This window comes from Botryllus schlosseri, chromosome 5, assembly GCF_051294905.1.
Source record: "Botryllus schlosseri isolate E-star chromosome 5, Bs_hap1, whole genome shotgun sequence".
In the NCBI taxonomy this organism is placed as follows: Eukaryota; Metazoa; Chordata; class Ascidiacea; order Stolidobranchia; family Styelidae; genus Botryllus; species Botryllus schlosseri.
In genome coordinates, this window is record NC_137240.1 from 16923312 (window position 1) to 16938508 (window position 15197).

Genomic DNA, 15197 nt, shown 5'->3' on the forward strand with positions numbered 1-15197 from the left:
TAGATGAACTTTCAATAATAGGTGGAAATTCTGTAGTTGACATGGTCGGCCTCGTAGTCGCCGATGTTGCAGCCGTAGAGACTTCAGCGTTCGTAGGCAGATACTTATGCTGTGAATGATCTATTCAAGCGCTGAAGTTTGCACCCTATTCATATTTGATACTCCTACTTACGATTCAAAACAAAAGACTCCCGTAAATCCGAGAATCTACTTGTATGTATTCGTTATAACAATCCAAGCTTACACTTTCGATTTATTGCTTTAGAAGTAACAAGATCTTCACAAGCGTCATATCGTCTTAGTAATATGGTTAAATTACAACATTATTGGAATGTGATGATGTCCCTGGCAGTTATGGAATTAAATACCAACCATATCACAGAGGTATCGGGTGAGTTGTATAAATTTTTATTCTACCTTCTATCAAAAAACCAAGTCGCCCCGAGTCGTGTGTACCGCGAAGAAAATCTTCAAATTTTCAATTATTCATTTTATGATAATTAGTATTGTCATGTTTGTATGTCGGTAATCAGGGGTGTAACAGTCGTACCGGAAACTGCCTTCTTGAGAATATGAAGTAGAATTTTCGTGAGTAAATTTATATTCTTAGTATCGTTGGAGGCCGTTGGGATGCTTCAGTCTCGCTTTGCGCACTCCCCTTTGCGCGTCTCCAGAAAGTAGTTTTACTTAGTTTGATCTGGTACGTGTGAATGATTCTAATACCGACAATCTTTCCCAGGGGTCACGAAAAAATAACATGCTGCAGAAAAGTGATTAATAAAAATGGGGCGTTCGCTGAGCGAATTGGCATTCCAACTTTGTCGTCAATTGTAATTATGTACAAATTTATCTACCGAGTGTACATTAGATTTGTTCATAATTAGTTTTTAACCCGGATTCCGTGGATTCACTAAATAAATTGCTGGGTAACCTAAAAAAGCTCTGTACACCGCATTTGGTTCGATTCCTACTGGTAGATGTAAACGCACATGAGTTTGAAAAAAAAATTGGAAAAATTAAAAAAAATTCTATTCAAATTTTGCTGTCAACCCAATGAAATTGTCGAGTTGTCTACAAAAATGATACAAAACATATCTGACGCAATTACAACCCGTAGAAACGAAGTTATTTGAGTACAGGCTATGTTTACGTATTGCAAAATTTTAACCGCAATACCTTCGCTTCTACCGATTGGAAGTGAGCAAAAATTGTGTAACGTACCGTTCTTTCAGACAACTTTTCAGACAACTAAGAGTTTCATTGGGTTGACAGTGATATTTGAAATTTTTTCTAACTCTTTTGTGTTCACTGTTCACATCTACCAGTTCGAATCGAGCCAAATGGAGTGTGCAGCGCTTTTTAGGCCACCTAACAATTTAATCAGTGAATCCCCGGACTCCAGGTTCCGTCCTTAGACAGCAGTACACGTAGTGTTAAATAACATTTGATGCGGACGTGGTCAGTAATGCCTTACTAAATTGTAATGCGGTCCACTTCGTTTGGGCCTCTATGAACTAGAACTTTAAAGCCGTGGCGCAAGTCTTATCTTGCGGTAAAAAGATGTTTGAATGGAAAAATTACATTTTTTACTCAAAGGGTTTCTTCCTTTTAGGGTCGGATTTAAATTGAAATATCGACCGAAGTGGTCCACGAGACGTATAAGGTTGGGAACCACTGTCATAATGAGTAGTCTTGAATAGTGGTTTAGCCTGCTTGATATAAACTTACGTAAAATATCAATAGATATACCATGGTTCGTATATATATATTATTACCAGAGGTGGTCAGTATCGAAGTACTTCTATTTTTTGGAGGACTCAAGTAGTTTTTCTCTACTTCTGGTACTTACTTAAGTAGATCCGATTTTCTCCACTTCTACTTCTACTTCGTGATATTTTGTGATCTACTTACTTACTTTTCGCTATTTTCAGTTTGTCAAGTAGAAGTAGTTTAATCCCCAATACGAAAGATGACCTGAGGAATTTCGGGGTTGTTTTCACGGAGTACCAACATTTAATATTCATAAAAGTCAAGTAAAGCCCAAAAATTTTGTGGCGCTTGGCGCACAGTAGTTATGGAGTGACAAATATGTTTTTATGAAAGTATCAGTGAATATAATTTAGGTACCAGATTGCTTGGTTCCGCTCACACCGCATTGTCGCCCGTATCAGATATTTCATCACAGAAAAATATGGCACACCATAACGTCTGAAACTACCGTTTCGCAATCTAGCAATTACCTATCATATTGTAATCTCGCAGCCCATGACGTGTCCTGCTAATCTGGGAAATCCGGCTTTTTTACCGTTACACCTGTCTTAGCAGATCACCTATGAAGCTTTATGGACAAAAGACATGAAATATATTTTCAGCTTTTTAGAAGGGGTATTTGTATTTCACTTTCAATTCCGAGTATCATACTTTCAGTTTTTTTTGTCTGCGGAATATACTTGTTTAATGCTTACGCATAAAAGCAAGTGTAGTAATGCCTCTATTTTCCGAGAATGAAGCTACACTAAACATAAATTTTACGATCCACAATATTTGGTATTATACCGTATATTAATCGCGCAAAGTGTTAAAACCGTATCCGACACAACTTCTCAGTATTGCTCTTCGCCTAAACTTGGGGCCTTATAATATGGGGTAGAGCGCCATGCCATGATATTCTCTAAAACGGGGTCTTCTAGTAAACAAAGGATTGGTATCGCATATACATAGTAATACTATAATTTGGATCCCATGATGCGAAAGAATGCTTATTCTGTCGAATATTGATATCTGCTGCACCTTCCGCATAGCTCCATTTGTAGCTTTTGACAGTCCATGCGAACGAATTACGATCGGTTTCACAACTACTTACTTACTTGAGTAGATTTAAAGTCAGTCAATTCTACTTCTACTTCAAGTAGTTTTTGGTTGCCTATGTAAGAAGTACTTCTACTCGTACTTGAGTAAATGTTTTCGTCGCTACTTATACTTCTACTTGAGTAGCTTTCTTGACTACTTTGACCACCTCTGATTAAGACTGTTTTCAAAACTACTTACTTACTTGAGTAGATTTAAAGTCAGTCAATTCTACGTCTACTTCAAGTAGTTTTAGATGGCTTATGGAAGAAGTACTTCTACTCGTACGTAGATTTTTTTCGTCGCTACTTCTACTTCTACTTGAGTAGCTTTCTTGACTACTCTGACCACCTGTGATTATTACCGATGAACTTTCTGCTTGGGATCCGCGCAGACTAAAAAGATTACAGGTTTGCGCTGAAAAAAGTTCAAAAGCCCCTGCTATAGTTGGAACAAAACTGCGAATTACGATAGGAGGCATATGTCAGAGCGTGTGAAAGTATCGAATGTTAACATTTACATTCGATATTGAAAGTGTACTGAATTTTGCAAGTACATATGGACAGTACAGTCAAATACAAATTGTTAGAATCTCGCGACCCAGTCCTCACACATGAAAAAGAATACATTTTTGATATTAGTACGTTCGTACGTTCTAGGGCAGAGGTCTCACACACGCGGCCCGCGGGCGTGCGTGCATAATAGAGGTATTCGAAAATGACTTTTTTTCTCAAATCGTACTGGCGACTTGATAAAATTGTTAGGTTACCTAATTTAATCCTACACACCAAATTTGGTTAATTCCAACCAGTAGCCGCATTGCTACAGGAGAAGAAAGTTTCTATTTTTAATATAAAAATAAACTGACAAAAATTTCAAAAATTTCTGTTCACCCCATGAAAGTGTTGGGTTGATGTCTACAGAAACGATGTTCACCAAATTTGGTTCAATTCCAACCAGTGGAAGCGGACTTATTGCAGTCGAAAAATTCGCATTTTAATAAAATAGTATTTACGGTGGGCACACTTATAATAAATAATTAAAGAGTTTATTAGAGTTTATTATTAGTGTGCTCTCCGTAAATACTATTTTATTCAAATGCGAATTTTTCGACGGCAATAAGTCGTGGCGAGATAGCGCAGTGGGATAATCCGCGGCTGCAACACCAATGGGTTGCGGGTTCGAGTCCGACCGAGGTCGACATCAGAATCCCTATACCTAAGTGTTGGAGGTTTACCTAGGCTCCTCCTCGCCACCTCATCCGCGTAAGCGGTGTCTTACAAAAAGCCTAGAAGTTGGCGTGCTGTAAGTCGGCAGTTACGGAATAAAAATGAAGAATATCGGCCTGGTGTACATGGCCATAGTAGTCGACAAACACCATGAATGCCTCAAAACCAACCAATCAACGGCAATAAGTCCGCTTTTGCTCGTTGGAATTATGCCAAATTTATTGAACATCGTTTTCATAGACAACCTAACACTCTCATGAGGTGAACAGAAATTTTTGAATTTTTATTTATTCATTTTTATATAATAAAAAGAAACTTTCTTCTCCTGTAGCAATGTGGCTACTCGCTGGAATTGAACCAAATTTTGTGTGTATGGTTAAATTAGGTAACCTAACAATTTTATCAAGTAGCCAGTACAATTTGAGAAAAAAGTCATTTTTGAACACTCCTAACCTTCAAGGTTAGCTGATTGAGTTGGCAACCAGTAACCTATCATATTAGCCATCTTCACATGCAGGCTATCTTATTGCTTGTTTATTACCAATTTTGCTGCAATACACCACAAAAATGCGATACAAAGAAAAGATAGGAAGGTGTCGAGGCGACTTGGAGTAGTCGTTGGAATCAGACACCCACCTTGGCCTAGGTCAGGGCTGGGCAAACTACGGCCCGCGGGCCGCATGCGGCGTGGACGCGCTTGTGTTGTAGGCCTACTTGTGCGCTTTTGATTCCGATGTCATTGAAAGAAGTCATTGAAATATTCGGGGCAATGACCACAGCGGAACCGATGCATAAACTCGGTGATTTCTAGTTTCCGCATATCTTCTATGTTTAGGACACCGAATCTCTTCAGCAGCGACTTGTTGGATGGACAACCAGGCCCCTTTGTGGCAATGCAATGTACTGCGATTGTCCGATTGTTAGCGAATAGTGAGTGAGGCAGATTCGATTCTGCCTCACCTGACGATTGTTTCTCGCTGCGCTGCCATTGTGTGTAATAAAACCGAATTTCACATTCCTTGGGGATTTTGAGTGAGTTCCAATGCTCTAAGACGGTTAATAGTCAGATTTTCGGAATCGTTGCGACAATAGCATTTGTAGATATCAGTTACTAAGAATTATGAGTTGTTTATGATGATTTGCAGCCCGTGCCTCACCAAGCTTCTTTCGCGCTGTATTTTTGAACATTAAATATTAAAATTGGCGATGTTGGATGAAAAGATATTCAAATTAAGATATTCATGAGCATCGACGGTAAATATCAATAATCATCAAAATCATAATAATGATTGTTGAAGTTAATACATTTTAAAACAAAATTGTTCAAGTGCCGAGCTCTCTAAGTGGCGAGTTCACCAAGTGCCGAATTCAATGTGCCGAATTCACTATGTGCCTAATTCACTGGTAGCCCTCGTCCCTCATAATCAAGTCATATAGCCACTACTTTTCTTCGTGTCTCTGTTATTGCCTGTATATAGTACCCAACGCAGTGAGTTCGGATACGTACAAGCTATCCATAGGTAATGGTTGGTGAGTGCGCGCAGACTCATGAAAAATTAGAACATTGCTCAGACAGACATTCAGTGATTTATCAAACATAAAATTGTACTGGAGGTGACGATATGACCTACAAAGGCCTCGCCACCTCAGAAGCAATGTAATTTGGTATAGTAAGTTTTTCCAATGAATGAATAATTCGATACCTTGGATATCTATAGTTATTGTTGATTCCATACCATCTGCAAAATATTATTTACCAGGCTTTCGAATGTTTCAAGTTGACTCAGGACCACGTTCTTTCGGCTCAAGTGCGATCGTGGTGTCCGAACTGCAATACGTTAATCATGAAACAATTTTGACTCTTCGTCTTTATGCTGCGCACTCTAACGAATCTCAGGTATGCTTATCTTTGACTCTATTTTGTGTAGGCCTAACCACCTTGCTGTGCCAACAGAAAGTTCAAGATTTTTCTGTTATTTCTAGTAATGATCACTGGATACAACAGAAGGTTATATTACAGTGTTTCCAATGCCTCCTGTATGTTTATTACGTCTTTTCGCGTGCCACAGAATGTTCAATGTCAAGAAGAATCGAATGTCCTAGAATCGTTGCATATTTATTTGTATTCTTCAGGGTTCGTTTTGAACTGTCAGTAAACAGTCTCCATTCATCTGGTTGTCTATAATAGACGATGCCTCTATATCATGGCAACAAAATAAAACCCTTTCAGAAGAAGAATAATAATTCAGAAACAGCTTTCCTCGTATATGATAAAATATTATAAATACGTTGACGACACCTTTGTCGCTTTGGAAAGTGAGCGAGAGTGTAATATTTTTTGAAAAAATGAATGGCCTCCAGGCTCTACAATTTACTGCCGAATTACAAACATATGCGTCTCTTCCGTTTCTACGTGTTCATGAGAGATCAGAAAACAGGGTTTTTGGCGTATGTGTGGTACAGAAAGCCAACGTTCACTGGCCATTATATCCGTTGTGATTCATTTTGCCCCAAGTGATGCAAGTTGAGTTCAATATCAACTTTCGTTTGACAATCTTTGAGCCTTTGTTCGCCAGAAAAATTTTCTCGTGAATTAGATGAGATCTATTTGCTTATCAAAAATGGCTATCCTGAACATGTATTTAAATGCTCCGTCTCAAGGGTATTAAAACGATCAGATCGAGCTCCCAAACTTGGACCTGGAAAATGCCCGGCGTATCTAAATCAACCTTGGCCCGCCAATGTTGCGAATGGCTGTGAAAAGCTAATCAAATCAGCAGTTCAACGCTGTTATCACACATGTGTTGTATACAACTAGACCACTTCTGCCAAGCACTCGAAAGGATGTATTTCCTGCACTTGATGCAAAACATCGTCAACGAATACAAGTGCCACTGGGATGGTGGGTAGGCCCATGTAGGACGTACAATCGTACATCCTAACCCAACGATTGTTTGAACAACCTATATAAACCTCCAACGGGAATCGAGCCGGGTTCGCCCGATTCGTAGCCGCTCATAGTCACCACTACGCTGTCTCCTGCTACCATTACAGAGTGTGGAATTTGATCGTTACGTAATACTTACCTTAATACCTTGATATTGGTTTTGCTTTTGAATCTGTTTAAATCCCATTAGTGTGCCGATAACTCTTGAAAAGAGGCACCAAAACAGTCATCGGATTTTAATAAATGTTATAGGCCTATTGCAATGGATGTTGTATTTAAAGTGAAGTAACTCGGTTTAGGAATAAAGACACACCAGATGACAAATGTGTAACCGGGTGAGTTTATCCGTGGACCCAGTTCCAATTTCCTGCTATCCCACACCATTTTTTTTATCTATGCTATGATCGATGTTCGTCGTGCATTATTCCACAACTTGTTTTCATCATTGGTGTAACAAAGCTTGAACTTTCAGGTTACAAGTGATTGGAATCAAGTTGGGCATGTTCTATTTCGTAAAAGCAAAAATTGCCCTTCAATTAAAAAAAAGACTGGATCTATTGCAAACTTGAATTTAAGGTAAAACGAATGTTATTTATTTGCAACTAACAGTGCAGTAAACTTCTAGAGTTAGAACACTTTATGTTCAATAGCGGATAGAATTCAGTCATTTGCATGGCCTTTCACTTTTTGAGGCAGATGATATGCATTTGGACTCTTGGTGGTATAAAATTCTTTCTTGAATGGTCAACCATACATTGAAATAGAAATGTTTTAAAATACAAAAAAAAATCAAAAATCAATAGATGATATATTTGTACCACTGCCAACATAGTCACGCTTTTAATGATAAACAGTGTGTGAGGCGTTCTCTCACTCTTAACTTGATTTGCTTTAATGGTCAATGGTCAATCGTCTTGTGTTTTCTCGGATTTGTCGGTATTCATTTGGCTGGCATTATTTATGCAATGTATTGTCTTGAATATATGTTTCTAACGACTCTATTATATTCCTTGGAGAAAAAATGATACAAATATTATTGAATTTCAACTGCATCTCAGTCATATTTTAGGAATGTAGTTCTGATACAGTATGGCAAGTGTGTTCCCAAAACAACTATTTCCCGCTTTCAGCAGAGTATGTAAGCCACCTTCAAAATACTGTGTTTTTATTAGAACATTTGAGACACTGTTACGTTTAGTGATTTTTCATTGCTTCATTGACCTGGTTTATTGCCAATTTTCAGTGTTAAGTGTGGCGACACTTTACAAGTTATCTGGAGCTTCATTTCATTACGAATTAGGGATGATGGACTAATTCTCTCCACCGTTATCAGAGAAAGAGGGAAACAAGAAAATTTATTTCTTCATGTTAAAGGTGTGTCCAAGATTTCTCTTTTCTGCAGACATAGGTCAGTTGAATAATATACTTTGTTCGTAATATTTTGCTGAAATCAGAAATTGGAACACCATGGGTGAAACTGGTGTTCTTGATAATATCTCATTTCCGTCACGATTAGCGCGGTCCACATAGATTCGAGTACTCGAATCCGAATCGGGTATTAATTCAAATGATTCGCTTTGAGTTGTGAGAAATGATTTTTATCGAGTACTGAAATTATACGCTCCTTGCCACTAAGAGTTTATTTATCAACGAGAATTATAGCTTTGATACTCTTTGCTGCTGCGCAAGCCTTGAAACCTCGATTGGCCGTATCGCAGCATACGAAACATGAGGTACAAAGCTACGTATGTTTATGCAAATGACATGTAGGCTAGGTCAAATTGTGATCAACCCATAGCATTTTCACAGAGTGCAATGAGATAGGCATGGTTGAAAAAAATACAAAATCATATGTAATGTGATCTAAAACAGGCGTTGCATTCTTTGTGGTCGCATAAAAGGTGCATATCTGAACTTCCCACATCACCCTTACAATTATAACATCATAATGAGTGACAGTAAAAAACTTGCCTCTTATCAAAGTCTAATACTTGAATCAGAATTGAATCGCGCAGGTACTCTATTTTGCTCAGCTCTAGTCTTGAAATGCTTGTCATGATATATTGCTTGTTTTGTAGCATGTAAATCCCCGGAGACTCTTGTCAACTTTAGCCCAACTTCATCACTGATTGTCACTGGTGAAGGCGATGGTCATTATGGAGATACCGGTGTTTGCTCGTGTAGTAACCCCAACCAGCATCTATTCAACATCAAAACGATGACTGCTGCCGACAACAATTCCGTTGCGACTTGTTCCAGTCAAGCGAATTGGATTGGTGACTGTACGGACATGGAATGCTATGGAGGTAGGCCTACTTAATCAGTGATTATCCACGTCATTCTTGTGTCACTTAATTCAGGCTATCATTTGACTGTGTTTTTTTTTGCGATGTAGGTGTATCCTTGATTAGACCACAATGTAGCGATGAGAGTGCGTTTTTGCACAATCCGCCTGCTCCAGAGCGTACAGTTCTCTGATGAATAGTGAAGCGCATCAAAAGTATTTTGATTCCACGCTAGAGCCAGGCAGTGTTGAATTACATTGGTCTACAAATTTCAAAAGAATTTTGCGCCAAAAGTTTTAATGATTGATTTGGGCTAATTTAAGGTTGCTGAATCCGATTATGTGCTCAGAATTTCTTTATCGCGTCAGAATTTTCCTGTATGAATTTTTCTCATTTTCATAAATTAATCAAATTTCGGCTTTCGTTAGTGACATCACGGTTAGCATCAAATATTGCTATTGAAATCACCGATCATGAAACCTGGGTTGTTGCAGTACAGAATGAGTGAGTTTTCGGGGAACTTGAATCCAGTGATTCTCTATCTTGTCCAATTAGAAGCTCTTTTCGACCCATAAAATTGCACTGGCCTACAAATTTCAAAAAAAAATTGCAGCAAAAATTATAATTATTGATTTAGGTTAACCTGAACCGATTATGTGCTCAAAATTTTTCAATCACGTCAGATTTTCTCGGTATGTATTTTTTCACATTTTCATAAATTGATTAATTACGGTGAGCGTACAGCAGCAACATATCAAATATTGTTATTGAAATTATCTATAATGATGAAACCTGTGTTGTTGTAGAACAGAATAACAAGAACAGAAGAACAGTTTTCAGTGAACTTAAATCCAGCGGTTCTCTAACTTCTTTCAATCAGGACCTCTTTTCGACTTAAAAATTTAAATGTGGATGCGACTATTTTCGGTCGGTTCTGTTATCATCTTTATATACCACTCTTCGTTTAAATTTAAAGATTGGGATTAGTAGCTTCATACCTAATTTAGTTCCCTACGTTATCTATCTTTATACATCTGTCCTACAGACTTAATCGGTCAATGCATTTTCTGACACCACACGGTTCTTTCATAAAACGTTGAAGTTAGCAAACAATAAACATTGTATTGTTGGTATATTACATAGGGGAGAATTGTTCACTCCGGTACATGACCCAACTGCGTGGCCCTTAAAGCTTGTTTTGAAGCATTAAAGAAACAGGATGTCTGCTTTTCCAAAGAAAAAAGTGCTTATCATGCCAACTTGAAAAAATTTATCACCATTAATCTCCGCCTGTACTTATGCTAATTCTTCTTCTCCAGTTTCAATATATACTGTCACATTTTATCGGAATCGAGGAAAGCTGTTGCTGAACTGTTTTTCTTGGTTTATTTCCATGAGAAACAGGGCTTATATTGGATTGTCTATTATAGACAACCAGATGAATGGACACTGCTTATTAACAGCTCCACACGAAACCTTAAATGCGTGTTACTTCACAATAGAAATAAATATGCATCGGTTCTAGGACAGTCGATCCGTCTCGAAATAGGACAGTCTGTGGCCCACACCAAATACCATCTTTTCTATGCTGGAACAGAGCCAGCGATGAGCATTGGTTAATTTCTAGTGATGTTTTTAAAGGGTTTCGAGGCTTTTGATTGTGTTTTGCCTGATTAAACGCCAGTTCTAAATACAAAAAACTTCGCATTTTTGGCAGTTTCGGATTTGCCGTAATATTTTACTATGAGCTAGAGTTGGTCGACGTGATCGGTGTTGCTACTCAAGCAGCACAAGTAACGCATTACATTGCTACTCAATTACAGGAAGAAGTAGTAATTTCTAAGACATGTGAAAACTACTTCAAGTGGACGATGAAATGAGAGATCTGAGAATTAGTAAATGTCAGTAAATATCTAAGTATATTTGGTCGGAGGGAGGGTGGTCGCATACTTTCAACAGTTAATTGGAGGTGACTACATACCAAATCGCATAATGTATCGTCGCAGCTAACGCAAAATGTCCATAATGACATTACCTTTGGTAGAATCTTCGAAAATATATTCAGTTACTTGCTTACTTGCTTCAGGGAATGTGTCAGGCAGTTCTAATGATCATGTAAGTGGAGGCGGGCTTAGGATATCGTAGGCCCCGGTGGAGCATTCTTTTTCTTGAACTACTTTCTACTTTTCAAAATCCAAATTGCAAAAGTAAATGGTTTATCTATAATACTGTTCAGGTAGAAGTGGAAGCAGTCTGAAAACATATCAACTTCAGTCGGTACTCCAAGGAGAATAAATCTACTTGACTCCCCCGAAAAAGTAGTTTAAATCAACATATATATTATCTTCAAAACGTGATGTGATAGAACAAAAATGACGCCCCCAAATTAGGTAAAAATGAACCAAAGAAATCCTGGCGCAGAAATCGTGTAGACCAGTGTTATCTTCATTAGCTGTGAGCACATATTTTAATATGAGTAATAGCTTTAGAGCAATAACTGTAGGGCACTGGTTCTTAACTTTTTTCATTTATTATTTTACAGAAATGATCAAATCTTCAAATATCCGCATGAAATATACCTCACGAAATGCAGATGTCATTGTAATTCATGTAAAGTGTGGGTTACCTTCTTTATGCGCGTATAATTTTAGATCGTAAAGTCACCTTCTTCACAGTTTCATCGCACTGTATAGGGGTTTTCGCAACGAAATGTCTCGAACTACATACTATATTACCTCACAGTACACTGCGTGTCTATGGCCCTATATTGGGCTGGACACAATGATACGAGTACTCTAACCTGAATCGAGTATTCTAACTATTCGAGTCGAGTAGTGAGAGATGATTTTTTCGAATAGTTAGTCACATGCTCCGTGCTATTTTTAGGTGTGAGTTTATCCGCGACAAATATATTTTTGATGTCCATCCGCCTTGGAGCCTGGGTTTTAAACAAGTCACAAGGTCATTAGGCTAGTCAATCTTCTACTTTTATGGTTTTGACTCGAGACAAGTCGAAGCAAAGGCTCGAGTCCGGTTCACACTATTCATGACTCTGCTTGGGTGAAACAAATTTATAATATACTCATTTGTCTTGATCTTAACCAGAGATGGTCAGTATAGAACAGTGCTTCAAAAACTTTTTGTATGCGCGTAACATGTCAAGCATTTTTACTTGGCTCACTTACAACCTCATTATATCGACCGGAATAGAGTTTAGGTAATAACTCAAAAGTGCTGAAAGCATCTGTTTCAGCTTTTTTAACAGTACAAATATCAGTTTGGCACAAATGGTTTACTGCGGAGGCAGGATTTGATAGGCTGATCTTGTTGCCAGTCCTTTTATATTACCTTCTTTTACTTTTGACTCAGTGTGCATGCCTCTCTGCATTGCCTAGGCCCAGGTGGGTGTCTGATTCCATAGACTACTCCAAGTCGTTTCGACACCTTCCTATCTTTTCATTGTATCGCAGTCTTGTGGTGTTTGGAAATGATGGAATTTTATTAATAAACTGAACTGAACTACTTCTGTTTGAATATCAACTACGACTACTTCGACCCCCTTTACTCTTAGTCCTAGCAGTCTTATTCAAACACATGTCCGGATTTGTCTCGACTCGTATGACTTGGTCGAGTCTTACGCAGTGATTCGAGTACAAGTCGAGTGATTTTATATTTTCAAGAAATGACTCGAATCTTGAGGCTAAAATGCAATCTGAGCATAATTCTAAGGTCTATACTACATTTTCAATTTATTTATTAGCAGCAAGAATCAACAAAACAAAACCCAATACAATATTCACCGCTTCCTGTATACATTGGGCTTGATACCGATGGATTTGAATCCGTGCTCGAAAGTTGTTCTGGCAGCCTAGTTTGTGCCAACAGAAGAAATGTGTGTATAATCTAAAATAGTACATTGACATTAAGCCATCTCTTCGCCTCCGCTATATGAAATTTCATGCCGGTGACATAATATTTGACGATACAATTGCTGACATAGGCCTACAATGTTCTTTCCAATTCTCCACTAGTTGTTGACTATTACGCAATTACACTTGACGAGTGACAGCCGACAATAGGTCTACTTGGGTTTATTTCAATGTGGCTATATTATTCAATTGCATATTGAAGTTCTGTACCTCCAAGAGTCAGCGTTGTGCACCCATATTTATTGTTATGAGTTTCGTAATTGTGCCTATACCAGGGGTCAGGAACCTATGGCTCTCTGAAAAACTCTTGATTTTCGACTTAATTCACAACGCATTCATCTATTTACTGATTTTTTGTAAATTTTGATAGCGATCAAAATCATAATGCTTTTGGTAGTCTTTCTAAGGTAAAAATGGCACAATCATGGGTTTTAGGGGCTCGGAACCCCTTATCAAAATCCTAACATTTATGTCAAATGTTGCCGGCTGATAATTGCTTATTTAACAGTCCAATATAATAGTTTTTTTATTAATGGTAAAAAAAACTTCGATTTCTCGCGGTATTCATCTGACAAATCTAATCCGTCCAAAGTTTATATAATTTGTATAGCTGCAAAGTTGCTATCGCGCCGGCAACCATGCCATGTCAGAATTTGCTATACCCTACATCGCACGCCTTGCTAATTACAAATTCAACTTACAAATGTAATCATTAACACTGGTCAACACATATTTTTAGGCAGACAAAGTAAGAGTGGTTTTGGGGGTTCTGAAGGGTACTGATTCCGAATATGACCTTAGTTTTTTCAAATTGGCTCTTGTTGCGGAGATAACCCATGGAGCTATTTTGACCAAAATCTCCCATTTTCGGGGTAATGACTAGATATAAAATTTGCTTAGTCGTACTATAAAGTTTAGAAAAAAATCATTCTACTTTTTATTTTGACACACAGAAGACTATTTTATATCAAAATACAGCAACAGCACTATATTTAGGGGTAATAGATTTATCATAGTTACAAACTTTCACGGATACCATGTACATAAATTTACTCCAGTCATGTACATAAGTATTTGCCTAGATACTCAAATAACGTGGCATTAATTCAATCACTTTTACACCAACCACCTATTGTAAATTTGAAATAATCAGTTGGAATACAATATTATTGATATATTTTAAATCGAAATTCATTTTTGTACGATTTTCGCCTGTAAGCTATTTAGTGCAGGTTCTCGAAAGGTTCCGGCAATGGTCTAACACAGTGCTTTTCAACCTGTGTGACGGTTCGCACTGGTGCGAATGAAAAAAATTGCAGTGCGAATGACGAAGGTGGTGCGAATAGTGCGAATGAAAATCCGGGTCAAGTGCGAATGACGAAGGTGGTGCGAATGGTGCGAATGAAAAGCCGGATCAAGTGCGAATGAAAATCGTGATCAATTGTTAACTTTTCTGACGAGGAATATTTCAAATAAACTTAATAGGAAATTTAGAAGCAGTGTAACTTTTGTAGTTGCGACGCAATTGTAAAAACTCAATACGACGGACCACCAATCGTAGCTCTTACAAGCCGTAGTGAATTAATATTCCCACACTGTAATTATTACGTCACCAAAAGTCTGGTTTGGAAGCTGGTGTAGTGGCAGTATAGAGATCTCTACAATGTCTATAGTGGCAGACATACCACAGACATATCAGCCCGTCTGATCCTACGACAGGCTCGAAAAATGATGTCAAATTGACTTTCTGCTTTCTTTCGCTATAGCGAAACAATCATCATATTTTCGTAATAACTGTTCGATTAGCGCGAGGTACGAGGACAGTAGTAATTACCATCATTACAGCGACTCACATTCGCTAGTTTACTGTAACGTAAATTTTTACCCCTTCATGGTTATTAAAGTAGGGACCGCAAAGGGTGTAATTTTGGGTCGACACGGTGCCAGAGCTATCTGTCAA

General features: G+C 38.0%; 1 protein-coding gene across 1 annotated transcript in view; it reads left to right on the forward strand.

Annotated features, from left to right (window-relative positions):
• Positions 1-278: 278 nt before the first annotated feature.
• Positions 279-15197, forward strand: part of LOC145439822 (uncharacterized) — a 31421-nt gene continuing 16502 nt past the window's right edge. The window contains exons 1-5 of the mRNA XM_080317464.1: positions 279-391; positions 5837-5973; positions 7496-7599; positions 8267-8397; positions 9102-9329. Of these exons, the coding sequence (XP_080173590.1) occupies positions 307-391; positions 5837-5973; positions 7496-7599; positions 8267-8397; positions 9102-9329 (685 nt within the window). The 5' untranslated portion in view covers positions 279-306. The remainder of the gene's footprint in view (positions 392-5836; positions 5974-7495; positions 7600-8266; positions 8398-9101; positions 9330-15197) is intronic.